At 44.9% G+C, this 27,794-nt stretch overlaps 3 protein-coding genes across 7 annotated transcripts in view; all 3 read right to left on the bottom strand.

Annotated features, from left to right (window-relative positions):
• Window positions 1-3,799: 3,799 nt before the first annotated feature.
• LOC106748164 (apolipoprotein D-like) lies at window positions 3,800-7,091 on the bottom strand. Of its 2 annotated transcripts, none has more exons than XM_014626413.1 (5): window positions 6,965-7,091; window positions 5,703-5,821; window positions 5,183-5,313; window positions 4,889-5,068; window positions 3,800-4,296 (listed from the first exon to the last, which is right to left on the bottom strand). In XM_014626413.1, exons 2-5 carry the CDS (start codon window positions 5,811-5,813, stop codon window positions 4,152-4,154), a joined length of 567 nt encoding a protein of 188 aa, XP_014481899.1. In that variant the 5' UTR covers window positions 5,814-5,821; window positions 6,965-7,091; the 3' UTR covers window positions 3,800-4,151. The 2 variants fall into 2 exon arrangements, with proteins under 2 accessions (XP_014481899.1, XP_014481900.1); XM_014626414.1 differs by lacking the exon at window positions 6,965-7,091 and adding an exon at window positions 5,944-6,117.
• A 1,388-nt stretch (window positions 7,092-8,479) lies between these two features.
• On the bottom strand, window positions 8,480-11,574 carry LOC106748207 (apolipoprotein D-like). Of its 2 annotated transcripts, none has more exons than XM_014626518.1 (3): window positions 11,113-11,574; window positions 10,764-11,007; window positions 8,480-9,736 (listed from the first exon to the last, which is right to left on the bottom strand). In XM_014626518.1, exons 1-3 carry the CDS (start codon window positions 11,238-11,240, stop codon window positions 9,293-9,295), a joined length of 816 nt encoding a protein of 271 aa, XP_014482004.1. In that variant the 5' UTR covers window positions 11,241-11,574; the 3' UTR covers window positions 8,480-9,292. The 2 variants fall into 2 exon arrangements, with proteins under 2 accessions (XP_014482004.1, XP_014482005.1); XM_014626519.1 differs by having other exon boundaries at window positions 11,141-11,243.
• Window positions 11,575-14,746: 3,172 nt separating this feature from the next.
• The window catches only part of LOC106748205 (transcription factor Ken 2), a 65,167-nt gene continuing 52,119 nt past the window's right edge, over window positions 14,747-27,794 (bottom strand). For 2 of the 3 annotated variants that reach the window (XM_014626515.1, XM_014626517.1), the window contains exons 2-6: window positions 21,320-21,610; window positions 20,970-21,142; window positions 20,283-20,504; window positions 19,635-19,926; window positions 14,747-19,342 (exon numbers count right to left, since the gene is read on the bottom strand). In XM_014626515.1, coding sequence (XP_014482001.1) covers window positions 18,875-19,342; window positions 19,635-19,926; window positions 20,283-20,504; window positions 20,970-21,142; window positions 21,320-21,610 — 1,446 coding nt within the window. In that variant the 3' untranslated portion in view covers window positions 14,747-18,874. The remainder of the gene's footprint in view (window positions 19,343-19,634; window positions 19,927-20,282; window positions 20,505-20,969; window positions 21,143-21,319; window positions 21,611-27,794) is intronic. The other variant, XM_014626516.1, reaches the window with a different exon arrangement.

The raw sequence follows: 27,794 nt of genomic DNA, 5'->3' as shown, positions 1-27,794 counted from the left end.
GTCGGTATCAGTCACGGGAAAGTACCGGGCAATCGAGTCGGAGATCCTCGGATAATTGAAACAATCGAACGTAACTGTTACACAAGCTCCCCTCCCCCGGGGAGTCCACGCTGCAATTTCTATCGTTGACTTATCGACGAGCGACGTGCTTTCATTCGCGATACACTACTCAGAGTTTCGGCCGGTTGCCACTCGCTCGTTGCACAGCCAATTATCTCCCCGTTTCTTCCAATTACCGGCGAGCACCTCCTCTTGTCTGTGCGCGCCATTCTAACTGTCGCATTACTGTAAATATCTGCATAAAAGGATTACATATTACTATATTATATGTCAAGCGTTACACTGAAATGTTACCGGAGAGGACTTGTTATTAACGATTGGAACTTACTACGGGATATTTTAAATCGATATCCTACCCCTCTCTCTCTCTCTCTCTCTCTCTCTCTGTCGTCCGACTTGCTCGACTCCTGCTGTGTCTGCTCATTACGCAAACTTCCCCCGGTGGTGGAAGAGAAGAAGTCAAAGGCAAAGACCGGCGGATGTGGGACAGAGTATTCCATTTCCCGGCGAATTATGGTAAAAGCAAATACATATATATGCTTCGTCGAAAAAATCGTTATACTGTGCGTCGAGAGCGTCTTTTCTCCTTTTCTCTCTCTCTCTCTCTCTCTGTTTCCCGCGCACTCTTTCAGCAAGAGATGCCAGGGGCGTGTATGTTTGTTTAGCCTCGGTGTACCCTGTTATTAGGGACCGCTCTGCCCGTGCCCCCTCGAAAACCGTAGGGCCCGCGCCGAGATTTGAGCGCCGCGAGCCCGATCGTGCATCCCCCTGCCGAACCTCCGTCCGATCGGCTCTCCGCTTCGCTTTCATGCGTAAGAGGAGTTCTCGGGAGGAGAAGAGAACGCTGAGATAAATTCGGGAGGGGGATCCCTCGGCTCCTAGCGGACTCCTCGCCCTCTATCTAGATCTTGATTTAGATTCCACCGCGTTTTAATTTATTACCGACGATGGGGGCGACGATTACAGCGGAAACGGCGGACGCTCGGCCGCAGAGGATTCGCCAATTTTCGGTCTGTGTAAATAAAAGAAGAGCAAAGGGAGTAATGAGAGAAAAAGAGAGAGAGAGAGAGAGAGATAAAGGGCTTGAAAAAGCAACGCCCGTATACAACGGGAATATCGAGTTTTACGTTCGTTGGGCCGAGTTTCCGCGAACGATACGACACGTGCTGCTTTTGCCGGCCCATCGCCCAGGGAATTTAATTAACCAGCGCTGGGCACGGCTCTTGACACACTTTCGGCCCATTTCGTCAGTTTCGAAATGCATAGTTCGGCGTGCCTAACGCTTCAAATAAATCAAACGCTTAATGTAATTATACTTCTCATTAAACATACGTGCCTTATATATCTCAAGGCGAAATATAATCCCATCGAAATATAATCCTAGTTTTAGTATTGTAACAGACACATTTTTGGAAGTAACTAAATGCAAATACAGATGCTGGAAGAGAGATATAAGTAGAGAAATATAGATACACATATAAATTTGACGTTAATAATTAGAGATAGATTCATATACTATGAGAATAGATATACTTTATGAAGTACATCTAAATAAACGTTCACGTAACCGTGAAATAACCCGAAAGTAATATTTCATTTTTTAATGGCGCGCGGGAAACGCGCCAGTTACTAAATCGACGTGGATTTAACATGCATGAAAACATTACGAAAATAATGACACACGAGTCGTGTGTGTTAATTCGATACTGAAACCTTCAATCTAATCGAAGGTCGGCGACACGAGGAAATGTGAACATTTACTCGAGAGACTCTTTACCGTGCATTTACCTTTAAACTTATGTCCGTATCCGCCGTCTACTCGCGTTTCCCTCTCGGTGTCCAGTTACTTTCAAAAATGTGTCTGCCGCAACACCGATCCTAATCGACGGTAACCGATCCTTCCTCACGATTCTCCTTATAAAATTCGTCTTTACTTCGGAGATCGTATCGCCGAAGGGAACACGCGGCTGTATTTACCACGCGTATCTTCTTAACGTGACGTTACCGGCGTTACAATTTACACGATATCCGCGCGAGCGGCGAGCGAGCGAAAGAAGTCCGCACGGTTTTTTGCATGCGGGGTGATTCGTGGGATATAACGCGACTCCTCTTTCGCTCGATGCACAATGCATCCCTGATGACACGTCCTGCCTACGTCCGCAATTGAATACTGTCTGTTTGCGCGGATGGCACGTGACAATGCCCCAAGGCTCGCACGCGACCGCACCCGGTCGCCGTTATTTGTTTAATTTAAGGGTATTGTTGCGCGCGCGCCGTGTTTTCGTCGGCCGCTCGATTTATTTCGGCCACGGTCATTTCCCGCATTTTTAACGTGGGAGACGCCCGTCGCGCCCGGCGATCTCTCCCGGATAGACCGATCGGCCGGATAGAAAAAGAGAGAGAGAGAGAGAGAAATCGGGCGTTGGTTGTTTGCTTTCGATCTGGTCCGAATGGATAGAAACGCGAAGCGTCACCCCGACTGCTCTCATCGGGCCATTAATGAAACTTTTCACGTAGCCCTTTATCAGAGTGTCCCTTCCTCGCGATAAATAATTCTCGAGCTCATCGCCTGCATGTATTATGCATGTCATATTCGCAAAACTGGGTAGGCGCTCGCGCCCGTAAATTTTCGTTACGCCGATAACTTAATGGCCGGTTAAATATTTCTCGCAGCATTTTTGCATAATTGGATTTTCATAACTGGTTCGAGGGGCTCTTCTTTTTTACCCCCTCGTCCTCCCGTTCTAAACGGTGGGCGCGATTACGCCGGACGCGCGTTCCGGCGGAAAGCCGGAACGTACCGTGCGCGATCTTACAACGGCGGCCGGTACTCGGTAACGCCGGAACCTCGCATCTTCAGCGTCGGAGAGGCACCGTTGAAGATCCCACGGTTCGCAGGTAAGTTTCCGTGGGCCCATCGGGCCCACGGGAGCAAATGGTAGGACGACATGACCGATCGTCGATGATGATCGGGTCTACGGTATCACGTTGACGTTATTGCTTTACACAGTAAAAAAGATTTGCCACTCGAAATCGGTCCTCGTTCAACAATTTTCCTGCTAAATTTCTCACACATCCGTGCGCTGATTTAACGTATTGTGTTATTCCGACATATTTTATGCTGAATCGATATTCATGTGTAAGCATTAAAATAACACATTTTATGTTTCAGTGCCGATTAATAATATATTAATTTTGCGTTAATTTCTGACATATTCGCGTTACTTTTCAATATATTCGCCTTGCGTTAAATTAACACGAAAATGTGCGACATGTGAAGCGTGTTAAATTTAACACGGAATTTTTTACCGTTGCTAAACTATTGTTTAACAATTCTTAGACGATGTTACAACGCTACGAGTTCATCAATACGAGCATATAATTCACAAGTTGTTACACCGTAATAAAAACGTTTACTAAAATAATTCGCAAAATTTCCAAAGCTAATTTTAGAAGTCAACACAAATAAGTTATTATCGTGTCAGTCTTAATTATAATACTTGTAATAAATAAATAAATAAATATATATAGTGTACGATTAACGAAGCAAATTGACGAAGACTAATTTACATATAAAAAATAAATACACAATACAAATATATCCAATGAAACACAAAAAGTTATAAATATACATACATATTGGAGGTTTTATCTTAGAACTTTACTCACGGATGTGTGTGTGTGTGTGTGTGTGTGTGTATGCGTGTGAACGGTTTCTCTGAAAAATTTCACTCTAAACGACGATCAAAATTTCCCGTGCATTTTCACGTTTCTAAAATCACAGTCACGACAAACTACAACTTGAAATATTTAACATTGCGGCTACATGTTGCTCGCATATGTAGCCGTGTTTTCACTTCGAATGCAATATTAATTGATAAATATTTGCATGCATGTCACGTTAATTCGAACACTCGATGTTGATTATGAAATCGTAATGGTTGCATAATCACGATTGAAACCGCCGCTCGTGTTGTAGCAACCTGCGGATGTTCCAATCAGCGAGGCTCGTATACGAGACCGTACCGCAAAAGATACACATTTTCCCCGATATGAACATATGTTTCCATGAGAGATGTCTTAGACCATCCTTAATACGAATCTGGGCAATTTTTCTGATCCGTGCGAATAAAGTACGCCCTACTGATGTTGTTCTTATCGATAACTTGGTACGCCTTCTCCAATACTGCGATCGGCGGCTTTGGTTCCCGCGTCAGGATCCACACGTTCCGTATGCTGCGAACAGAATGCATTGTAATTTTGAAGATTGCGACACACAGCTTCTTGAGTAACTTCTATCTTTAAAAGAGTTCCGCAGGCGAGAAATATACCGTTCGTAAGTTTCGGAAAGGATCCAATAACTTACTGGGAAATAAAGGACGACGGGTAAAATGGGTCGATTGTGGAAAATGTAACGTAAATTATATATGTAATCTTAGGTTTTTCTTAGATCACTGAGTACGATGGCAGTATTTTTATCCACCTGAACCCGCGGAAAAGTGGTCAAGATTCGCTTCAAAAGGATCGAAATAAGTCACTTTTAATAGTAATTCGGTTAGCGACGACTTTCTTTTTCAGCCAAAATCAACCCATTTTATCCATCGTCCTCTTTACTTATTTAGTATCATAATAAAATTAGTGCCACAATAAAACAATAGTACGATAATCTACTATTATAGTTTATTATCATAATAAAATATAACTAATATGCTATGCTTATAAAAATATAGACAGCGATCCATATCGTTTAACTTTTGTAAAACTTCGAAATTCCAATTAATTAATACTTGTCCTCTTTTTCCCAAGTTTCTCCACAAAATCAACTCACTTGAACACCCCAAGATTCGTACAGCTCCATACTACGGCGTACGACTTGTAGTCCGAGTCCAGGACCCAATAAGGTGCATCGATCGGTAGCGGCAAGGATGGAAAAGTGACGGTCAATTTCGGGTCATCGGATCTGCCAATTAACCTTGCAATGCCCTCAATACTCGATGCGACTCCGGTTCTGAGGATGAGAACAAAGTTTCGAGATGAATCATTGCTGGCAGAGATGGCGTCTCGTTTTCATTTAGCATTCGCTATTAATTAAATACAATTATCGAACGCATACTATACTCACAGCGCGGAGATCTGCTTGTTGAGGATCTTTATCGAGCCGTTTTCACTCATATTGTAAGTAGCCGTCACGCATTTTCCACCAAACTCAAACAATGCAAAGTACCTCTCGACTTCGTACCATTTGCCCGAATACTAAAGAAATATACAATAAAATAAATATATTCTTTGATTCCTTTATATTTTAAATATATAAATATATTACGGTTAGTTTTCATTGAATTATTAAATCAAATTTAATGAAATTATTAATTAGTACGAAACTGATTTTTTTACGACTCAGGTCTTCTTAATTATCGTATATAAAATGTATTTATAAGTTAGAATATCCGTTCTTAGACTAATTATCGTAACTATTATCTCCTCTGAGAACCTTTCAATCTATATCTTTCTAAGCTATGTATAATAAATTAGATAAGCACACAGTCGAGATAAAAATGGCTGCAAGTGTAGCTGTATAATATATAACACGGCGTATTGAATATTTCGTACTGTTCGTATGATTGTATCGCCTCGATACTCACCCTCTCGATCTCGAAATTTGGCATCGTTTCCAAATTCGGGCATATTCCTAAGAATGGCACTTGGGCCATCGCTGCGCTCGCGACGACCAGGGTCACAAGTATTCGCAACATCTCGTCTTCTGCGGAGGAACGGTAAAATTATTCAAATTTCGTCTATACGTTAATCAATGAGGGATAATTATAATATCAATTTTCTCGAGTTCCGTCGTAAGGAAAGTTCGAGTCCCGTCGGTTTTCAGACCAGACAATCCTTCGAGAATGATATTTCGTCGCGCTGCTTCCGCGCCTTTAGAATGCACCGTTATTCGCGCGAACTTTGCACAGCGAGAAAATAAAGAAAGCCGGCGCGCGCATTCTTTTATATATCGCGTTATCGCTCACTTAGAATGACGGTATCTAAAATTACGCAACTATAATGGAGGATATCTGACACGTACTGGCACAACGGCTAACCTGTTGGATTGGTTTTTATCGTTAACCTTGCGCAATCTTTTTTTAGCCGATCACTCACAATTATCGCCGCATAATAAAAAACGGTAGTGACGTTTCATTTTTTTTTCTTTTTAACTACTGCGTTGTCTTGACATGTGCGAGCTATCGCACGAGCAATTTGACATTCTAACGTCGAGTTTCTCTTTATGCGCTGAGAAAAAGATCTTTTCAAATTTTATCACTGACATGCTCCAAAAAAACAACGAATGTTTCGATTAATAAGTACGATTATTACGACTTTTCAACGAATACGTATCTTTATCTGAAATAAAAAAATTTGCTTGAAACGACCGATGATTTTCTTACAAAGAAAATGTTTGTTTCCTTTTATTGCGACCAAATAATATTGTATTTGGATGAAGGATATTATTTCGAATAGTAGCGTTCGTTTCTGTGTAAACAAAAGAGTTTTCTTGAATGAGACGAGACAATTTTCACTCAAACAAATAATACACGTTGTTTCTACAAAACAAATTTCAGTCAAATAAGTAGAAATACTAAATCTGAAGAAACCTTTTTCTCTGTGCGACACGAGATAATAATATTGCGAGCGATCAATTCAACGACTCCCTGATAACCTGGAAATTATTTCAACACGATCGATCCGATTTCTAATTTTTCCGCGTTTTCTATTCCTTCTTGGCGAAGTAATTCAATTCGGCCCGATTTACCGAGCGAGAACTCGATCGAGAATAGACGGGACGCGCGATAAAAGGGACGGATAAATTGGATGCAATGAATGACCCTGCAATTTTAATCTAACCGCTCACCTGGTGGCCTCTATCGTGTCGTGTGTATCCGGGGAAGAGATACGCTCCGAATATCGATTTGCCGGAAGAGTTGACACCGTCAGAACTTCTCACGCGACGAACTGTTCGCAGGTGACTGCGCTTCCTACTCTTTCGTTCGCTTCGTGTTCGCGGAGACGGACCCGTGAAGGCTGACTGGATGCGTTTGGCAGAGTTCTGTCAGTTAGTGGGTCAGTAACGGTACGCCCGGGGTTCAAGAAACCCGTCTCTCGAATTTACCATTGACCAATAGATGATCGACGGTTCCGACGGCACGTGAATCGAAATCGGGCACGATGGACCACTTCCGGACGATTGTGCGATCGCGTTCAGCGTGGATCTCGCGATAATCGGCGATAAAAAGCCGAGGTTGCTGAATATAAACAGTCGCACGGAACGAATGTCTGACAAATGATGAGTTCGTTAATGTTGCATGTGGTTTATTCAAAATAAAAAGTGGCTGAGAACGTGTGTCGGCTTTAATGAGGTGAATAAACGTTCGCAATTAACATCATCAATGCCTGTGTTTCGTAATCACTCGAGGATACTCGTGAATGTAATACCTATACGCTCCATGAATAGACGAATTAATTGCGAGTAACTCAATCACTTTTTCTGTTAAATGAGATATAAGTGGGACGATTTAAAAATGCACCGAAGGAAAATAGTAACGCTCGGGAAATATTCCCTCGCATTATTTCCGAAGGTTACATATTCATGTATTATATTGCATATTATATATTCGTTATAAATATTCAGGTTCTCAAGTCAAATATTCTCACGTCATAAATTTTAAAGGAAACACTCGGGCATTCAAATATTTAAAATTCTGCTTCTCGCAAGTTATTTTGTATATTTAAGATGCAGTAAAAATTTTATGCGAAGCTATTCAGCAACAGTTCGCCCCTTTCTATTTGACGAACTTTACGTTTAACGATAATGAAAACAGACTTCTACATTCGAGCTTAAATTGAATAATTATTTGCGCTTGACTTCAAATCAATTGATTACATACATTTAAGTAATAGTTAAAAGAACGACGTACTTATTATTTATCATCGAGTCAGAAAGATTAAGCTACTCGTAAAGCGAGAAAAATTATACGACCGTTACGTGACCCGCTTATATTTGTTTATTAAAGAAGTCGTCCTGTGACACATTTACTGGCTTTACGTCACGGTACGGAAAAGACTTTCGAGAGCTCGAGAAAACGACTTTTCTCTCGTATAACATATTCATGTAGTCTACGAGTTTCCCGTGCGATAATTCGTGACGACTAAAGCTTTTACGCGGACGAGGACACGGCTGAATGAAATCTCTGTTAATTAAACGTCGACGATCCACGTCCGAGCGTTTATTATTTTATAATAATTGCATTTCAAACTGCCCGGTAAATCAGATTTACTCGCGCGCCACTGACGCAGCGAGGCGGTTTATTAAGAAAAACGACTGAGTTTCGTTAAAACAGTTTTTCTATAACAATTTATTCATCTTCGTTTTTTTACATGTTTTTCTCTTTTTACATTACGTAAGCCTATGTAACAAAGCGCCATGCTGATCTTACATCCTCGAGCAACGACATGCCTGTGGGGGCTTCATAATGACTTTAAGCACTGAGAAAAAGATCTCTTCGAATTTAATAGATTTTATTGCATCCAAACAAATTTCATCGCTGGCATGCACCAAAGAAACTAATGCTTCAATTAATAAGTACGATCGTTAGACTTTTCGACGGAAATATGTATCTTTGTCTTAAGTAAAAAATTTGTTCGAAACGCGAAAGATAATTTCCTTATAAAGAAATTATTTGTCCCGTTTCACATATTTATTGTAACCAGATGATATTTTATTTGATTAAGAGATATTACTTCGAATAACAGCGTTGTTCCTGCTGAATAATAGAGTCTCCTTGAATGAATCGATAGAATTTTTACTCAAACAAACAATATTTAATACGTAAGTATATGTTGTTTCTATGAAACGAATTTTAGATGTCAAATAAATAGAAACACTAAATCTGAAGAAATCTTTTTCTCTGCGGTACTTAAGCGAGACTGGCTCTAAATGCGGAAACCGCGCTACGAGAGACGCCTAAAGCGGGGTTTAATAAAGAATTTGGAGCGGTAACGTTTAGAAAATTGACCGATCACAATTGATTTTTCTTCTATAATCCGACTGTGATTGGTCAATTTCTTAAGTCTTATGCTTTAAACTCTGCGGACCTCGCTTGAGACGTCGATAATCTCCCCATGGATATGTCCTCGCAAGCGCCAGTTAAGAGACCACACGTTCGCCGAATACGACATATCTCTAAGCAGTCTTTTCCGTCTCCTTCGCCTGCTCGTTCCGCTCCTCCTCCTTCGCGCTCTCCACGGCTTTCTCCTCTTTAACTTCGACGATGATCATCTTATCCCCGGCGTCGTCGCTCTCCTTGATCGCCTCGGCTATCTTCAGGATCCGCTCGGGAACGGTTTCCACGGCGAGCGGCTGCGCGATTATCTCCGAGATGTCGGAGGTCGCCTTCTCATCCGAGGTATCGACCTCCGCCAGGAGCTTCGTCTCGTTCTCGACGTCCTCCAGGGTAATGATCGATCTGGAGCTAACGTTTCCCTCATCCGCCGCCGGCTCCTCCGCAACCGGCTTCTCAGCAGCCGGCTTCTTCGGCGGCGGCGTCTCCAGGCTCGCGCAGTCCGCCTGATCGGTCTTCACGAAGAACGTCTTCGAGATCTTGTACTTGTCGAGGACACCGTAAGCCTGCGACCGGAGGAGGAATCATGCCGGTTAGTTTGAGAAAAACAGCCGGGCGATCGTTGCTGACGACGAGAAGCGAAAAACTATTCAATGCGTTTTGCTCGATGATTAAAGTGAATGTCCCAAGTAGCGACAATCGCATTTATTGAGTCAAGCAATCTCCACATTCATCCTAAAAATGTACTTAAAAAATTTCATATATCTCCAAATATATTATCGATAATAATAAGTTTTGAATAAAATTAAAATAATATATGATGGAATATCATAATTATAAGCATATTGCTAACGACGTGACATTTCGAACAGTTACTCGCCGATATCTTAGAAGTTGGCCGTTAACATAATATTTTTGGTAATTTTTGGAGCTATTCTTCACCTTCAAGCAATTGAAATCGTACTGTCAAAGTCGAGGAAAGATTGGGAATATTTTGCAAGCAAAAAAAGCAACAAAGTCCGTGTTTCTTGTAATTAATACATGCCACTAATCGGTACTGGGATATTTATTTGTCTTCATTCCCGACTACCTAAATAACTATGATATAAAATGATATAAACATGCCTATGCTTAAAGAGAAAAATGCGAGTTGTAAAATTTCTTCGTTATAAAATCAAAGAATAATATCAAGATAATAACTTACTCCTCCAAAATTCAGCAAATAATTAAACAAATATGAGTTCTCAGCCTGTAAACTGCCACAAGTCAGTAATAAAGACGTCTATGGTTCTGTACAAATTTGTAATATTCGAATGATTCCTGTCAATAATAGAATCCGTACGTTCGTCATCTCTCGGTGACATGGATATAAATATGTCACACAAATGGGAACAAAATCAAAGTTACATAGTCACTAAATAGTTCTTCCGTCACTTTCGAGCGTATATTATAGATTAATGAAAATCTTGTCAAAACTTAAAAAATCGAATATAATTCGAATCCGAAATATTTCAACTTTCGAGCAAAATCAATGTTACGTACGTATCGCGTGTGTTAGAACAATTTATTAATTTATCTTCAAGATGAGGTTACCTTTTGGAGCACCTCGCCGGACGGTATTCGCTCCCTCGTCATGACCCAGGCATTTTGCGCGTGGACCGGCCCGATGCCTTGACAGCTCCAGAGAACGGCGTACGAGTCGTAGTCCGTCTCGAGTACCGAGTACTTGGTTTCGGGGGTCAGCGGGATTGTGGTGTACTTAACATGGAGTTTGCCCTCATCGGCTTTGGATGCCGCCGGCCTGACTTCACCCTCCAGTATCCTCTTGATGCCGGTGCTAAAGATCGGAAGGCATTATTAATGAGTATCCCTGCCGGTGTAACCGTCAGCTCCTCTCGGACGAACTTATCGAACGGATTAGACACGCTACTCGTGTACTCACAAACGATTCGTCACTTGATTGCTCACACGGTACTTCCCGTCGGCGCCTTTGGTGTAATTCGTCATGACACATCGGGACACCACCTCGCTCAGTTGGAAGTATCTCTCGGCCTCGTACCAAGTACCCATGAACTGCGGCAATATCGAGAACGGGTTTATTTTAATCGTCGCTTTGTCCTTTCGAACATAGCCGGTGATGTCGCCGGTACCGATATATAACCGGACGGAACAATTATGTAATCATAATGAGAGCATATCACTTATACGACTTTACATCCGCTTGATAATCGCAGATGTCGCGACAATCACCCGGGAGAAAATAATTGTATACGATAATATAGAATTATATAAAATCATATATGAATTTTGCTCACACGCGTGGTTACATGTATGATTATATAGAGTCGCTGGCCATATTATTAGACGCAGTTTGATTCTTCAATGGAATACAGGTTAGGAGGAGGAGGAAAGCTGCTAATTTTATATTAACTCGATTAGAATAATTTCTGGTGTCAACCAGCGCTTTTACCTCCGCAACCTTCTGAGGTGTCAAATCGCTTGTTCCGTCCATAATTTTTGCGATCAATATTAATATTTTTCGCGCGAAAATTTACTTTCTCGAGTTAGTAAGCGAGAAATTTGAAGTTTCAAGTCACAAATAAACAAAAATAAATATTATAAAGATGGTCCTCGGAAGTCAATGAAATGTAATGTATCAGAAGAAGAACTATGTCTATACGAAAAGAAAAAACACAATGTTACGTCACTTAATTAAATATCGATATCACGTGCTCAGAAGCGCAAGTAGCCGGGAAGCATTTATACTTCGACTGTATTTGTATGTAATTGGTTTTTTCCTCCCCAGGGGAAACGTAATGTATCAAGCGGCGTAAGTGCGCGTGATTAAACGCGATAAAATAAGATCGGATCGACGCGGTGAAACCGTAATGGGCCAATCGAGAGAGCGATACGTACCCTGTTCATGTCGAAGTTCGCCATAGGCACGTATTCCGGGCAGAAGCCCAAATTAGGGATCTGCGCGCTGGCCCAGGCCAAGGCCGAGAGTGCTAGGACGGTCTTCCCGAACATGTCTGAGGACGATCTGCCTTGAGTGTCGGCCGAGGCTCCGACCTTATATATATATTAAGCAGGGGCATTGACCGGACGGTCTTACCCCCCTCCCCTTCCCCTGTGTTACCCACGTGTTGGTACTCTTACGGTACTCTCCGTGGCCGGAAAACCCGGCCGTGCACACCTGCTGGCCATTGGTCAATGATGCGCCTACGAATCTCTTGGCGAGTCCGCCAAAGACGACGACGACGCGACGAGCAAGAACCAGAAATGCAAGGCTCCATTATGCAACTTCTGGACAAACGGTACTTCCAGATTGGAGACGCCGATCCCTTCGGGGACGCCGGCGGAGCGAGGCTACTACTTACGTGGAATGCCGGCGATCCCTCGAGTCGAATGCGAGGAGTTAACGGATTGGGCGTGAATTCTAATTTCTCGCGCGCGTGTGTGCGTGTCGTTCACGTCGCGTTAATTAGGAACGATTATGAGAAAGCGACCGGGCCGGCGCCTCTCTCGCGAGAGCCCGTACTCGATGCCTTTTGTGCGCGTCGAGCCGCGCGTTGCATTATGTATTTACTACTTATACTTATTCAGGCATAATTACACTTATTTGCGTTTATGTTTCGCGTTTGATTGTCAAGTGTCAGTCAGCTATTTATATTCCTTTGATTTGATTCCTCAGTCATCCGTACGCCACGTATCTTGCATCGGATCCAATTTCATGTCTGTTCATCCGCGATTAGTTTTTCACGCTTATACTTATTTCATTATAATTGGAGAGGAAAAGGGTAGGATTATGTCTCCCCAACGGGACAATTTGTCGCACGGAGGGGATAATTTTGCAGCGAAACGTCAACGTTGCGATGAAATTCGGTCGGCGCGACCGAATTACTCCGCTCTATCCATGCGTCCAGCAAATAGCAATTAAAACCCTCGACGAATCTTTCTGCTGTCCGAGCAGATTTTTCGCGCTGTTCATTAACAAACAATCCGCCGTTCCGGCGACATTTTTCTTCTCTCGCGTGCGCGTGCATCGCGGATTCCCGCACAGAGCGAAGTTCTCCATCTCAGGGCGACGGTCAATCGTGAGACTCGCCAGGCGACGCGGCGTGTCACTCCTCTTCCGCGGTCATTCATAGAGCCGGTCATTCCAGCGGCCTCCTCGGTCCATACGCGGTATTTACGTTGCGGGACAACTATGATCGCGGCGCAGGTTCCTCTCCGGGCAAACAAAGCGCGCGGGGTACTCGTGTTATCTCCGTCCGATGTGTAATTATGCAATCGGCACCGTCTCGCACCGGCCGGACTCGCACACGGACTCGGCACACACCCGTCTGCCGCTGGAACGTAGCCCACTAGTAACGGGTCACGTCTCGTGCCTTTTTTCTTCCTTTCTTTCTTTCTTTTTTTCTTTGTGCAAAACCGAAGTCTTCGGACCGTTAGCCGACGACGACGGTGCGCCTCTCTTCGGGAATTCTTTGGGGATCCCGGCGAACCGCTACACGCGTTTAGCGAGAACGACAATTAGCCGATCCGCGAGTCGTCCGGCCTTCTCGATCCCGCGTCCTGGTTCCCAGGGATGATGGAAGCCGAACTGGCCGGACGTGCGTGTAGCGGCACGTCGTTGCTCTCGGCATATTTTGTCGGGTCGTGATTCAAGTTTTTCTATTGAGAAAGAGAGGAGTCGTTAATGCGACGTACGAAATGTAACTTTGCAGCTTTAAAGCGGGAGGAATGAAGCTTCACGGCCGTGGAACATTTATAGTTTCGTCTCCAAGTTACCCGACGGCATACTTGCGATTTCACTTCACGGTATTACGAATAAGTGCATCAGAAATCCGATTATTGCACGTGAAGAAATCTCGGAAGGAAGTCTTGCGAATAAATTGAAGGCGGTTTGTTATCTTCCGCTGCAACCAGAGCTTACGGAAAATCGGTAAGACTGGTTATAAGTATTCAAATTGAAAAATGCAATTTTCTTAGAAAATTGTGCATATACAGGGTGTTACAGATCAACGCGGTTAAAGCTCGTGAGGGCGTAGAACGGATCGAGGTGAACGAAAAAGTACCATTCTGTTTCGCGATATTCGCGATAGTTAATGAGGAATTAATTAATCTGAATGAGCTAATGAGCACAGGAATGAGCTGGCCGTGCACAGGAAACAGTAGGCCGGACTTTGTATAAAGAAAAATGGCTTATTTCTAAAGATCTCCTAAAAACGATATATATATATATACATATATATATATAAGGTGTTTCAGCATAAGAACTTAAATATTTTGAAGGCCTAAATATGGAAACCTTAGAAAACCTTGAAAAAATCGAAAAAGTTGATCGAAAAAAAATTTCCTTCCACGATATTCCTCCGTCAAAATCATTCAAAAATTGTGCTTTAAACATTTCTTATATATTTCTTATACATTTCATTAAAAATAAAAGAGATATTCAGGTGATCTCCTTATGCTGAGACACCCTGTATATATATATATATATATATATAAGTATAATTATATAAACCATGACAGTTTCTGAGGGAGTGAGAGAAGGAAATCGATAATACACATTTCGTCGACTGCGCTCGCTTCCGTTTATCTCTTCGTACACAGTTTCCAACTGAATTAATTTATTTCTCGTAAACCTATGAACACTAAGAAAGCGCGCGGAGCTCGCGCCCCGCTTGGAAGATGCTTAATATCTACAAAGTTTTCACCCGGATGCCTAGGTGAGAAAAAGAAGACGCCATCTTCGTGGAACCCACAACGAGAGGCGGCGGTCGTGGAAAAAGTAAATCAACGCCTCCGTTGTACCCGCAAAATTACCCCGATTATTATTCTTCGCGTACGTTAAAACCTCTCGATCCAAATTGTCATTCGGCTAATGTTCAATTACGTCCGATATGCAAGGAAGCTCCCGAAAATACGACATCGAATAATATCGTACCAAAGTGAGAGTGTATCGTCTTCTTTCACATTCGCGATCCGCTCGGCCGGTCGAAAGCGAAATTCGAGATCTTTGTTCTTTTTCCTCGCCCGAGAGGGACACCCGGGTGCTCGTGCATGTGCTAAACGTAATTAATTAACAATAGATTAATCTGTAATGCGTAATCCTAGTGCGCTTACGGCTCGAGAAGAGGAGAGACGAGATTGGAGTCGGGAGCGTGTGATGAGGGCTGGGAGGGCAGAGGAAAATGGTGACAAAAGCTGATCGCTTAAATTACTTAGGCGACTCGCAAAATCATTCTTCGCCGGTTTCCTGCCGTTTTCTCTTCCTTTTTTTCTCTTCTTCTTCTTCTTTCTCACGGCTGCAAGCTTCTTCCTGGCCACGTCGAGAGCCACGAGTCGCGCTCGTACCATTAACGCCGCGGCGTCGCACGCTAAACAATAATTACTTTAGCTTTATTATCATTTAGTATCACATTACGTTCATTGTTTTGTGCTGGCCGTTTTTGCCTGGCTTTGCGAGAGCGCACACCATCCCTCCAACCTCTCTTTCTGCTCCGTTCTTCTGTCCGCCTCCCCGTCACGGCGTTACTCCGAACGACGCAACGGGAGAAAGTGAAGAAGAGAGAAGACCTTCCAAACCCGATTTTTATTTTCCACCCCGAGTGATCGCGATCGCGAGGACGAGCGGTAACGCGGGAATAACAGAGAGAGAGATAGAGATAGAGAGAGAGAGAGAGAGAGAGCACCGATTGGTCGTTTTAACATTCATTTTCCTTCACGCTTCATTTGACGCATGTACGATGTTCATCGAGACCGGAAAAGCAAATCGTTGAAAAAATGTATACCGTCTTTCTTTTGCTTACGCGACTTACATTTTTTTTTTTCTTTTTCCACGAGATTCGCGCGACAGATTTAAGCTAATTAATGTACACCGTCGAACGTTTACCTTACCTCCCTTCGTTTATTTCTCCCCGATACGATCGGTATAATAGTTAAGTAATACGTTAAGATCGTCATATCTTCGAAGTACAATTCGAAGTACAGTCGCCGTGTAGAACTTAGTAACGAGAATGAAGGGGACCGTGCGAAATGTCGCACGTGTTGGTTGAAAAATATTAAAATTGCATATCGTTCGCTCGATTAACCGCAGATTTTCTTTTCCGCAACTTCGCAGATTTTCTTTTCCTCCTCTCCTTTCCTTCCCTTTCGTATAAAATGTCTTTGGTGTGAACGTAACGAGACTAACGCATCCCCGGAGCGTACATATCATTTTCTAAATTCTGTACAATCTCCCGCTCATTTTGCTCATTCGCAACCGTTCCCTCCCGAAACATTTCGTCGATAAGTGCGTGAATTCCAATCCCTCCCCCCTCCCCCACCCCTCCCGTCGTTTCTTCTTTACCTTCTTAAACATTCGAGCGTCGTCGAGGTGGTTTTCATACTATTAATTAAGGAGCAAAAAAGAGGTCGAGGTCATTCAAGGCACCTTAGGTAACATAATGCCTATTTAGAAGTGAAAATAGAACATGACGTCCTGCGCCAAACAAAAGTGAAATTAAAGGAAAGAAAGCTACTATAGATACAACAACCTAACTTAGCCTTAGCGAAACTTGAGAAAATTGAATCGGAGACAAATCCTTAAAGACTTCCTAACGTGAATTAATTAATCGATATTCTTCCGCATTTTTTTGTTTTCTAAGCGAGCTCTCTCGTATCGTCATCTTAAACGCCTATGTTCTCTTAAGCCTATGAACACATGAAATCACTGCCCAATCGACCAATTTGGACCCATTTTGACAAGGCACTCGAGTCGCTGAGTTATATCGAAGGGTGTACCGAGAATGGGAGTATGTCGGGACGGCTGGATGACGGAGAAAGAAGAGGACGTGGCGTCGTGTGTGTGCATGTGTGTGTGTGTGTGAGGGGAGGAGGGATGGAAGACGGAATTTTACAAAATAGAACATTAACAACGTTGACATTTACTAGACAACAAGTCGCAATCAACAATTTATAAAATCGTCTAAGCGCACCGATAATGCTCTCTTCCGTCGTGTGTGTATGTGTGTGTGTGTGTGTGTGTGTTTAGCGTTTCGAGATAACTCTTCTTCATTTCAGCGTCCCGATCGAATACTTCCATGCTGTTCCGCGATCGAAACGTTCGGCTCTCGCTGTGGCGAGCAGTTAGTTCGTAGAGGCGATTGGAGGGCAGGACACCTAAGATCTACCTAAGACAGAAAATCGGTGGAAAGTCGGTTGGTCCCTTTGCAATAGCGTGAAATAAATAAATTCTAATCCGTTCGCTTCGCGATTTCTTCTCTCCTATTTAACATTATTTACAGTTGTGCGTGCATATATGTGTGTATGTGTGTGTGTGTGTGTGTGCGTGTGTCTGTGTGTGTGTGTGAGATTAGTCGTACGCGCTGAGGTAAACGGGACGTCTCGCCGGATGTCGCCACGTGTCGCGATTAAAATAAAATAACAACAAACAAAACGCAAACGAAAAGAGAGAGAAATCGTCGCCGTCGGGACGCGTGACGATAATTGACTCTCCGTACGTTCATTGTCCTCCTTGTACTATTCCAAGATTACGCCCGACGATCGCGCACTTAGCTCGTCACAGCTTGCGGCTTTTTCTTTCCACGTCGGGCATCGATCAAAAAGCGCTTCTTAACGATCGCTACCGTTTGTTTGTGTGATTAAAAAAACACTCCCGGCGAAGTCGTCGGCGAACGACGACCGCGACGGTGGAAGATTTCGTGAGGATTTCCGTGTGTTTCCAGATCCACCCCCGGACGTTGTTATTTTCCAAGCAAAGGCCGCGATCTCCGGTGCTGTTCGCCGAAGTTTATCCCCGAAGAAACCCAACGGGAAGCCTCCGACGTGCCACCCCCGGTGCACGCTCGTGCGTTTTCCCCCTGATTTCGGGATTGCGTGTGCACTGATGAAAATCTAGCGATTGAGAAAGAACGCACATTCCTTCGTAAGACCACCGGCAACCTCGTCGTGTGCCTCGCGTGTGTGTGCTTCTTGCAACTTTCGCTCGTACGGTTCGCGTAAAGGCGGCATTCGCTCGATCAGACGAACGTCCGAGACGAATTGTAAATCTCCTTCGGACCGCATTCAGACGGGATCGACTTCGGAATAACCGCGTGTAAGCCGGAGAATCGGGTGTTCCTCGCTCGCAGAAACTCGCTGTACTTCCTTCGCAGTAAAGGCACACATTGTTCGTTATGCGGACCGATGTGACGAGAATACCGTAGAGAAATTCCAACAACTTACGGAAGGTGAACCGCAGAAGTGACTACAGCCAGAACGCACGCGTTATACGATAAGATACCGAATGCGTTCCGAAGTTGTTTGTTTTCTTTCTCTCCGAGCCGAGTATAAATTTCTTTATTTTCGTTTTTATACGTATCTCTTCTATAAATAAATTCCAACAAACGTGTCTTTAGAAAATATCACTTCATCGGTGGTTCAGCGATAGAATGCGAATTGGAAATACAAATCTCCGTGTCGGGTACGGACTCATTCGTACATTGCGAAACCCTCGTCGGAGAAAGAGGTTCCGTAATCTCCCACTGATTCCATATATAAGAGACTCTTTCAGAGTGGTCCGAATAGAAGGTCCGAGTATCCCGAGCACGATCCGATCGACGGTCATCCGGGGACTTGGTGAAATCCCGCCCGGGGACCCGTCACATCGCGCTCGCGGGGTACTCCTCAGCACCGGCCGGCCTTTGATCCTGTCGCTAGTCGCGTATATGTAGATTCTTGCTGAGCAGCATGTTGTTATGCGGCCCGGACAGATGCCTGATGAGTTCCTGCAGACTGTCGAAGCTCAACGAGCAGAAACAGCACGTGAAGGTGTTATCCGGCGCGGATATCCGACTCCTGTGAACCGAGCAAAGGTGCTTCAGCAGGTGCGCCTTCTGCTTAAACATAGCGACGCAAATTCGACACGCGAACGGCTTCTCGCCCGTGTGCACTCTCAGGTGAGTCTTGAGGTTCCACGACATGCCGAACTGCTTGCCGCAATAGTTGCACCGGTAATCTCGGACGGGAGTCGACTTCGGCGGGTCTTCCGTGGCCGGCGGCGGCGGGGCTCTGCTGGGTGGTAGAGTCCAAGCGCCCCAGGGTGGCTCGAGGGCAGCCGCTGACGCTGGATCGGCGCTCGGCGGCCGATGCGACGCTCCTGGAGGTGTCACTGACCTATCCTGCTGCAACCACCAATAACACGGCTTATGGGTTAACGAGGAGAGAGACGGATCGATAAATAACGCGATGCTCTCTACTCCGGTGAGCAGATGATCTCGAGATTTTCAGGGAAACGAAATGCCTCCATAGGGACTGCCGGGAAACGGGACGGTGATACGTGAATGGGAGACGAAAAGGAACTTAAAGACGTCTTATATCCCGATTTTGGACATTGTGCAAGTGTTGAGGATATTTATTGTGCGTGTGTGTGTGTGTGTGTGTGGAAATATGAATTGATCATCGAATGTAGGTTACCAGGTACGGTGGTGCCGAAACACTCAAGGGATGTGGCGCTTGCAGTCTCCTCGGCGTTTCGAATCCGGGATTAAAGGGTACGAATGCGGGGTTTTGCGCGGGAGCGTTGTGGAATCCCGGCCTTCGCTTCCGATGAGGCGTCACCACGTACGCCTCCGCAGGTGGGATTGGTAGTTCTTCGGCCTGCGGCTTCCCAGGCTCTAAACCTAACGCGAGCCGTGCCGCCAGCTGTCTTCTCCTTTCTTCAACCTCCTCGAGAGATTCTCGCCTTTCGAGTAACTGCTTCTCCGACCTGCAAGCGAGCCACTCTGAAGATCCTTTCCCAATCGTAATCCTCGCGGATGCAAAGCATCGCGAGATTACTACACCGCATACACTCATTTTGCGATCATTATAATTGCACAACGCGAATTTTATTACACACCGATCAAAGTGCCAGATTCAAGTAAATAATCCCTCCAATATTCCTTCACAGATTTCTACTTGGATTAAAGTAAACGTGTCCCGGTGGATCGAGTAAATATTTCGCTCGGGTGATTTGAGAGATATTTAACTCGAATCGAGTGAATATTGCTTGGCCCGAAAATTTGCTAAGGAGTATTGGAGTAATTATCGACTTGAATTAAGCACTTCTCCTCAGTTTCTCACCTGTGCACTATGTCGTGCGAGCTCTCACTCGTGGTAGAAGCGCCGGAATTCAGGCTCAGATTAACAGGATCGGAGCTATCCCTTCTTCTAGGCGGTTCTATGTTACTTTCCCTGTTATCGGTAGCGTCGCTACCCATACCTTCCACGTCCACTTCCGGCTCCTCTTCGCAGTCCTCCGTCTTGATGAGAACCGAGCAACAGTCCGCGGGATTATTGGACTGTCTAAAAGTTTACGATCTAATAAATCCTCGAGTTTGCCGTTGGGCTTCCTCGCTAACTAATAACGGTTATCCAGCGATGTGTTAGCTCTATCACGGTCGGCGGATCCTGACTTTTCGGGACTTTTAGCTGTTGATCTCTACGTTACTAATCTTTGCATTTTGCATGTGACGCTCCTGTGCTGAGCTAAAGAGAGTTCGGATAAGGCGTTCGCGTTTGGGCTTGCAATAATATTGAATGTCAACAGTAAATAATTATATTTGCGCGTGGATAAGGAAAAATGTCTCTTTACTTTACTTATGGCATTATATGAGTTCCGTGTTATGACTTTCCCGACGATTGCCCGATGATCTAAGCAGTCTGACTTTGTACACGAAGAACCAAAAGTCTCGACAACTCGAGCCTAATCTCTAACGTCTAATCTATCATCACCGAGCTTTTCATTTCTCGATTTCTTATGCCACCAACCTGCTGTCATATTGTGATTCGTAACTGGAACTTTCCTGGCCTTCAGAAGGCTGGGGAGTTAGTGTCCTTTCCGGGTCGGAGCTATTAGAGGTTTGAGGCTGATTCGACTCGGACAGCTCCGACTTGATTTGAAGAAGCTCGAAGAGTTCTTTCAACGGTATGAGCTCTGTCGACTGAAGAAAGGGAATTTTTGGTTGTATCAAGATTTTATCCAACATTTCGGTCATCCGAGGTATTTTCCGAGTTCGAGATTACGGGACTACAGACGAATATATTTTATGCCCTTTCCGAGTAATTCAACCTGCGAAAACCGCCGCGTATTCTTTAAGGTCTACGTCGTAAAGTAGTACCGGTATCAGTGCCTCCCCGTTGTACAGAAACTCCAACAGGTGATTCAACTGAGTCTTTCGGACGCCGGACAAATGAACCACGTGGTCCAGGGCAGGATTCCGAAGTAGACTAGCTAAGAGAGGACTGGCTGCTGCCAAAACGACGCGATGGGCCTTCACAACGGACCCATCGTCGCATGCTAGGGTCACGTCCACGTGACGATCCCCGCTGTACCAGGCCCCGACCTCTGCGGCCAAGGTCGCTGGATGTTTCCCATAGTGGAGTGTCAAGAGACCGTCAGTATACATCGTCTGAAAGAAGAATTCGGAAGAGTAATCGCATTTTTCATTCGTCGAACAATCCAAGTCCCGCGCACGGAGGAGGCAAATTTTGCTGGAGCAGCGAATGTTTGCCGATATAGCAAAAAAGGAATCTGCTCGGACAGCGAAAAATTTGCTTGGACAGCAGGAGGGATCTGTTAGGCGTATTAATTGTCTATATATCCGGCAAATAGCAATTAATACTCTCAACAAATCTTTCCGCCGTCCGAACGAATTTTTTGCTGCCCAAACAAATCCCTTTTCGCTGTCACTATATTCACAAACATTCGCTGTTCCAGCAAAATTTGCTCTCTCCGTGTGGCTCAGGACGCATCGTTGAGGGAAGAAATAAGAAGCAGCGAAACAGATACGAAGGAATGTAACGATAAACGGTGTTTATAATTTTCTTGAAATTTTGCGGACAAATCGGTGGGAAAATTCGCAAACGAAAATTACACACACGTGTGCAGTGTGACCCTCGCACACCCCGTAGGCGCATCTTGTACCTTTGCGGTGAATTGACGGACGGCCGCAAATTTATTATAGTAAAGAGAAGAAAATGGGGCATGCGGTTATGAGCAAAATTATGTAGTAAAACAGTGTATCCCGCGTCCTTAACCCAACAAATGGTCGTTCGTCGCCTTGCGTGATGCGAAGACAGCTTCGTTACACTAATTTCCTCCTTTCGTGTCTCGGCTGTCTTAGAAACGACGGAAGAGACTGACGTGTCACAAGATCATGTTTCTCACGTTTCTCTCTTACATCTACGCAGCTCTCGGCTGACCGTGTCGAGCCGTGTTTAACGGCGCGCTATGTCAATTATCCAGTTAGACAGCCTAAACACGCATTTACTTCGACTAATGTCTTTAATTCCAAATCGGCTATCCTTCAAAATTTACCTACGCAAGTGCAAACCTCAGGAAATTACAGTCCCTTCATTTCGTACAAATAATGAGGCAGAAGTTTTGTAAAAAAAAAAAGATATGTCTTGTGCCTTTAAGCGTAAATTAAATCGCTTCGCACGTGACATTTTCACGAGTTGATCGGCGGCGCAATAAGTAATCCCGTCTCCGCTTTTCTTCGATTTTTCTCTTCTCTCGGTATTTACAATAAAACAAGTCTAAAATTCGGCAGGAATTTTGCAGCCGAGGTTCAAAAGGCAAATGATTGATGAACGTCCGGCATTATTGACGATCCCGCTAATCACACCGGCTGTCGGGGAAACATCCTGTCGGCCAATTGAATGTAATTCTCCTCTGATTAACTCTCATCTCGGGAACAACATTGGTACGGTTACACAGCACGGTAACTCGTAAATGGGGATCGTTAAAAAGTATTCGATCGGCACAATACGTACGTATATAAGCAAGAAATATTCCATTGATCCGTGTCTAAGATTCGCAACAGTTTAACGCGGCCACGGCTGAGAATCGAGAATTAACGGCTGATCGAGCATTCCTTCGGTTTCTCAAGGGGAGCCGAGAGAGAGAAAGTCCGGTTTCACGTTATATTCTCAAGGAGCTGAAGTATAATCAATATTATGAAACCAATGCCGTAAGCATCGACAAGTTCCGCAATGTCAAATGTGTCCCCCCCTCCCCGTTCGTACGAACGTATAATCGAACGTTATAAGACTGAAAATATCCTAACGATTACTCCAAGTTTTCTTTCTTTGCGATAAGTCCGAACGAGGCAACGACACACGATATGAAGTACAGAAGGCTCCATTAATGCTGTCTCATTTCCTAAGCACCGTGACGGATCGGAAATTTCCAATTGGCCGTGTAATCGCCGAATATTCGGGCATCGTGCACCGTTCCGGAGAAACGGCATCGTTGCCGGCTCGCAGAATAATTAACAATTATGTCGCATGAATATTCAAAAACGATAGACCTAATTGAAGATTTCCGATGTAATTATGCCTACAGTTCCCGGCTGTATTATTAGACGCATTTTCTTTACTCGATTGGAATAATTTTCGGTGTCGATTCAGCACTTTCACCTCTGCAATCTTCCGAGATGTCAAATCGCTCGTTTTACCCATCATTTTTGCAAGCGATATTCATATTTCTCGCGCAGAAATTTATTTTCCCGTTAGTCAAGCGAGGAACTTCGAGTTTCGAGTCGCGGATAAGCGAAGGTAAAACGAAATTTCAATTGGCACAAAACTCACGTCCGTTCTCGTTATTATCGGCAATGCAATTAACGCGGATTCATACTTGTTCAAGGTCATCGTAACAGCTAAGTGAAATGACGTCATAAAAAATACCTTTTATAGAGCAACGGTTCCTTGACACAATTCGATCGGTAGATGAGCCGTATTGCGTAAAGCTGGTCCTCGGAAGTGAATGAATTGTAAAAAATTCAGGTGAGTCTAATAATGCGGCCGGGGAAGTAAGTGGGACAGCATTAATGGACGGTCTTCTGTACCGTCATATTTATTAATATTTGCAGTACAGTTTCCGGCTTAATTGGCATTAGGGCGATGCGCAAACATCGTGTGTATCATAAACGATTAATCGTATCGCCGGTTACACATATAAATGTTCAATCAGATCCCATAACAGCAAAGTAGTTGACGCTGTGGCGTGATTTAAGAGCATCTCACGCTCGCTGCCGTGACCTTGGGACGGATAGCCCGATCGAATTCGAAAGGGAAGACCTTGGGTAAGAGTCACGAAAAAGGTGCTAATACCATCGTGGAATGATAAATCATCGAAAGTAGCGCGACCGGCTCTCCGACTTCGACGTTAAGTACGCATACATTTCATTCGCCAGTTGAATCGCCGTTTTTTACTCACTGGTAAGGTGAGTATATGTCGAGCGAACGGCGAATATATGCGATATATTTGCGTCTAAACGCGCGCGAGCTTTCTTCGATAAGCCATCTCACGAGGAAATCGGCACGAAACTTTCCGCTCGGATTCATTACGGCGCAAACATTCTCCAAATTGTACCTGCAGAATCAAAGTGCTAGAATCAAATGAGCTTAGCGACTACTTGTTTCCTCAGTCTCTTCAATCGTGCGATATTTTTATCGATATTTATGTGTGTGTTTTAATTTACATATAAATTACCGAATATAAGTGTAAAATGGTGTTCTGCATTTTATTCACCAGGATTATGCGATACTTCTTTTCCATCGAAGAAACTCAGCGGTTTTAAACTTCGATTTTTCAATAAATACTTTCGAAAAATAAATCCACCCAACTAAGAGTAATATAATATCAATGTGCTGATTTCTCGCTTAACAATGCAATTGTTACATAACACACGCTTTGTATTGCACTTACACCGTTGAGTGGGAAATTATGACATTGATGTTACATTAATGTTAGTGACGTTTGCTGGATACGTACACGAAGAAAATATCGTATACTGTCCACGGTCAATTATACTTCTACTTCTAGCATTCGCCAAGGAACACTGGAGTAACCATTTTACCCGGATCAAGCAAATATTGAATTTTGAATACCACCGGTTTGCTTTTGTCTTTCAATAAAACAAGAAAAAAATTCGCACTTCGCTCCTCGTTCGCGCCTTCTCGTACACCCGGACCGAAAAAGTGGATCCAAGTAAATAATTACTCCGATACTCGTCGGCGAATTTCTCCTTGAATCGAGCGACATTTACCTTATCCTTCGTACTTTCCGAAGTAAATCCGTCCGGGTAAAAAGATTCACTCGATCCCGGTCGAGTCTACTTAATCCGAGTGAAAATTCGCCGACGGAGTATCGGAGTGTTTACTCGCGATCACGAGCGCTCCTTCGTTCCGTGCGCCCGGTTTTCGCGGAACGTCACCTAAGAACGAATTCCCGGCGCATTAGACGCCGGCGTAGCGCGCGTTGCGCAACTGGAAAAATTTGCATCCGCTCGCTCCGCGCTTGCATAAGACAATCATTTCGCTGAAATCGCCTCGCGAGCGAGATGGATCCGCCGCGTCAAACGTCGCGCCGTACGCGCGCGAATCGTTCGCCGATCTGCGGACCGGAAGCGACGAGATCAAGCCGCAAAGGGATGAAAGGAGAACCCGGCGGCCCGGAACATCGTCCCTTCCTTCCCTTCGCCGGACGAGTCGCGCGTGATAAGGCAGACAGAGGGACGTTCATTTCGCAACGGGCCTTTTGCGAGACGCGAGCGCCGCGTTGCGCCGCCGCGAGCGGACAGACGTCCCAGTAAGCGGGAAACGTTCGCTCGATCTTCCGAAACATTGATTTTACGCCGGATTTTACAAACATTTTCACATCACATTTTACCAACCTTTCCAAACCGTTACAATGTAACCTTGATTACATAAATCACATTCTTGAATATTAACATCATATTGTAAATATTCATTTGATGATCTTTGCGTCAAGTGATCATTGTTAACAATGGCATTGCGTGCAACATTAAGAACTGCGTATTTGAAAACGTCACGTGTTACGAAACGATCGTTGTAACAGCGCTGTGTTGATTTCTTGCTTACTGGGGTGCCGGCGGGGCGGGCGAGAATTATCATCCGCGAAGAGAGAGAGAGAGAGAGAGAGAGAGGAGCGCGATTTGAAGCGATCTGAAAGATCTAAAAAAAGAAGGAGGGAGTCCTTCGCTTACGGGTGAGAGTCGCGGCGTTCGCTCGTTCGCATGCGTAATGCGAATCGGCGTGATCGCGAAGAAATCGCTAAATAAGGGAATCATTGCTGCGCAGGTGCGCCAGCCGTTGCAGCTGCCGTTGCTGCTGCTGTTGCTGGTAACGCGAGTAAACACAACGGCTGAAGTTCAGGGTCGTACCGGACGACCGGCCGGATTACGTTGCGCGCTTACGCGCTCACGTTCTTCTTTCTTCTTCTATTTGGACCTTGAGAAGTTGCCGGGCGGGGCAACTCGTGCCGCTCGTTACCTGGTGGGGCTCGCGTGCAGCGCGCGCGTGGGAAGCCCCACCGAGGAAGCGGGGATCCCCCCCTGCCGCCGGAAAGCCTGTCGTACCGGCCGAGCAAGCGGAGCTTTCGAGCTGCGTCGACTGAATGAAATCATCGTCCTCGGCGATACTCCGCGTCGATACTCGCCACGGGTCGGTAAGGCGCGCGCTTTAACGTCCGCTGATATTCACGGGGACTTGAATGCGCGGGTAACGCGCTCGCAGGGTCTCGCGCAACGGCTCGGCGACGAACGCGGCGCGCGCGGTAATTTGTAACGCGTTGCCGCGAGTGTCGTTGTAAACACGGAGACGGCTTTGAGGAGGAGGAACAGCTCGGAGATCGCTCGGAGTCGCACGTAACACGAGGAAACACGGCTTGCCCGGTTGCTTTTGATTTCCTTCTCTCTTTTATAAAGCGCCCCGATGGAAATATCACGCTGGAAATCTCAATTCCTCGCAGGATCGATTTTTCCCCGTTCTCATCGTCGTTCCGTTCAATGTCAACCGCGACTTCCAGTTGGATTTCCCTTGTATTCGAGCACCGACGAACCCGGTGAGATGAAAGCGAGAAGTTGCTGGAAAATTACCGAAATATTACGACGATAAATAATTTCCGTGACCGATCACGATTTTCACCGTGATCCCGCGAAATATCATGAGTATCAATGTGTAATTCTGAAGAGTAGCGAAGACGCTTTTGAGATATTAAGCGTCACCGAAATTCACCGAATGGAAGTTGAAAGCTGCGACATGTCAGTGAAGTGGGACTAATTTCCGAGAGTATTTCAGCGAGATATTACCATCCGGGGAACGCGGACCGCGAGAATTTCACGTCGCTTAGGGGTCGTGGCGCGAGTCGAGCGGCCATTTTCCCCCCTCGATACACGTTGAACATTAATCGAAATATTCGCATATGACTCCGAAATTCGCGGTACGTAAGACGCCTTGTCGTCGTCTTCCCGTTCTCCCGGAGCGTTCGCCCCCCCCCCCCTTCGAGACGCCGTCGAACTTTGTTCAATAACAATCAAAGCGGTTACGAAATTGGGAACGCCGTCGATGGCGCGGCGGCGGCAATCTCCCGCTTTCTTTATCAAAACATCCTCGTGCCGTCGATCGGGCGCCGATTAAGCCCACGATCGGCGACGTGGTCGCTTTCCACACATCGGTCTCTGTTTTTCCCCGAAAATATCTGGGCCACGCGTATCTCGAAGGATAAGCCGCTCTCTCCCCGGGCTCTCCTCCAATTTCTCCTCGCGCACGGTCGAAAGGTGACACAGG

This window comes from Dinoponera quadriceps, unplaced genomic scaffold (genome assembly GCF_001313825.1).
Source record: "Dinoponera quadriceps isolate SergipeBrazil2010 unplaced genomic scaffold, ASM131382v1 scaffold2600, whole genome shotgun sequence".
NCBI classification, from domain to species: Eukaryota; Metazoa; Arthropoda; class Insecta; order Hymenoptera; family Formicidae; genus Dinoponera; species Dinoponera quadriceps.
This window is presented reverse-complemented; position numbering and strand designations above follow the sequence as displayed.

Excerpts from the sequence above, each read along its gene's own strand:
- LOC106748164 (XM_014626413.1), bottom strand. The coding sequence starts at position 5,813 with ATGTTGCGAATACTTGTGACCCTGGTCGTCGCGAGCGCAGCGATGGCC. Across the intron at positions 5,314-5,702 it reads CAAATTTCGAGATCGAGAGG|TATTCGGGCAAATGGTACGA; the intron begins GTGAGTATCGAG and ends ATATTTCTTTAG. Across the intron at positions 4,297-4,888 it reads ACGAATCTTGGGGTGTTCAA|CATACGGAACGTGTGGATCC; the intron begins GTGAGTTGATTT and ends TTCTGTTCGCAG.
- LOC106748207 (XM_014626518.1), bottom strand. The coding sequence starts at position 11,240 with ATGGGTACTTGGTACGAGGCCGAGAGATACTTCCAACTGAGCGAGGTG. Across the intron at positions 11,008-11,112 it reads AATCAAGTGACGAATCGTTT|CACCGGCATCAAGAGGATAC; the intron begins GTGAGTACACGA and ends TCCGATCTTTAG. Across the intron at positions 9,737-10,763 it reads CCGGCGAGGTGCTCCAAAAG|GCTTACGGTGTCCTCGACAA; the intron begins GTAACCTCATCT and ends CTCCGGTCGCAG.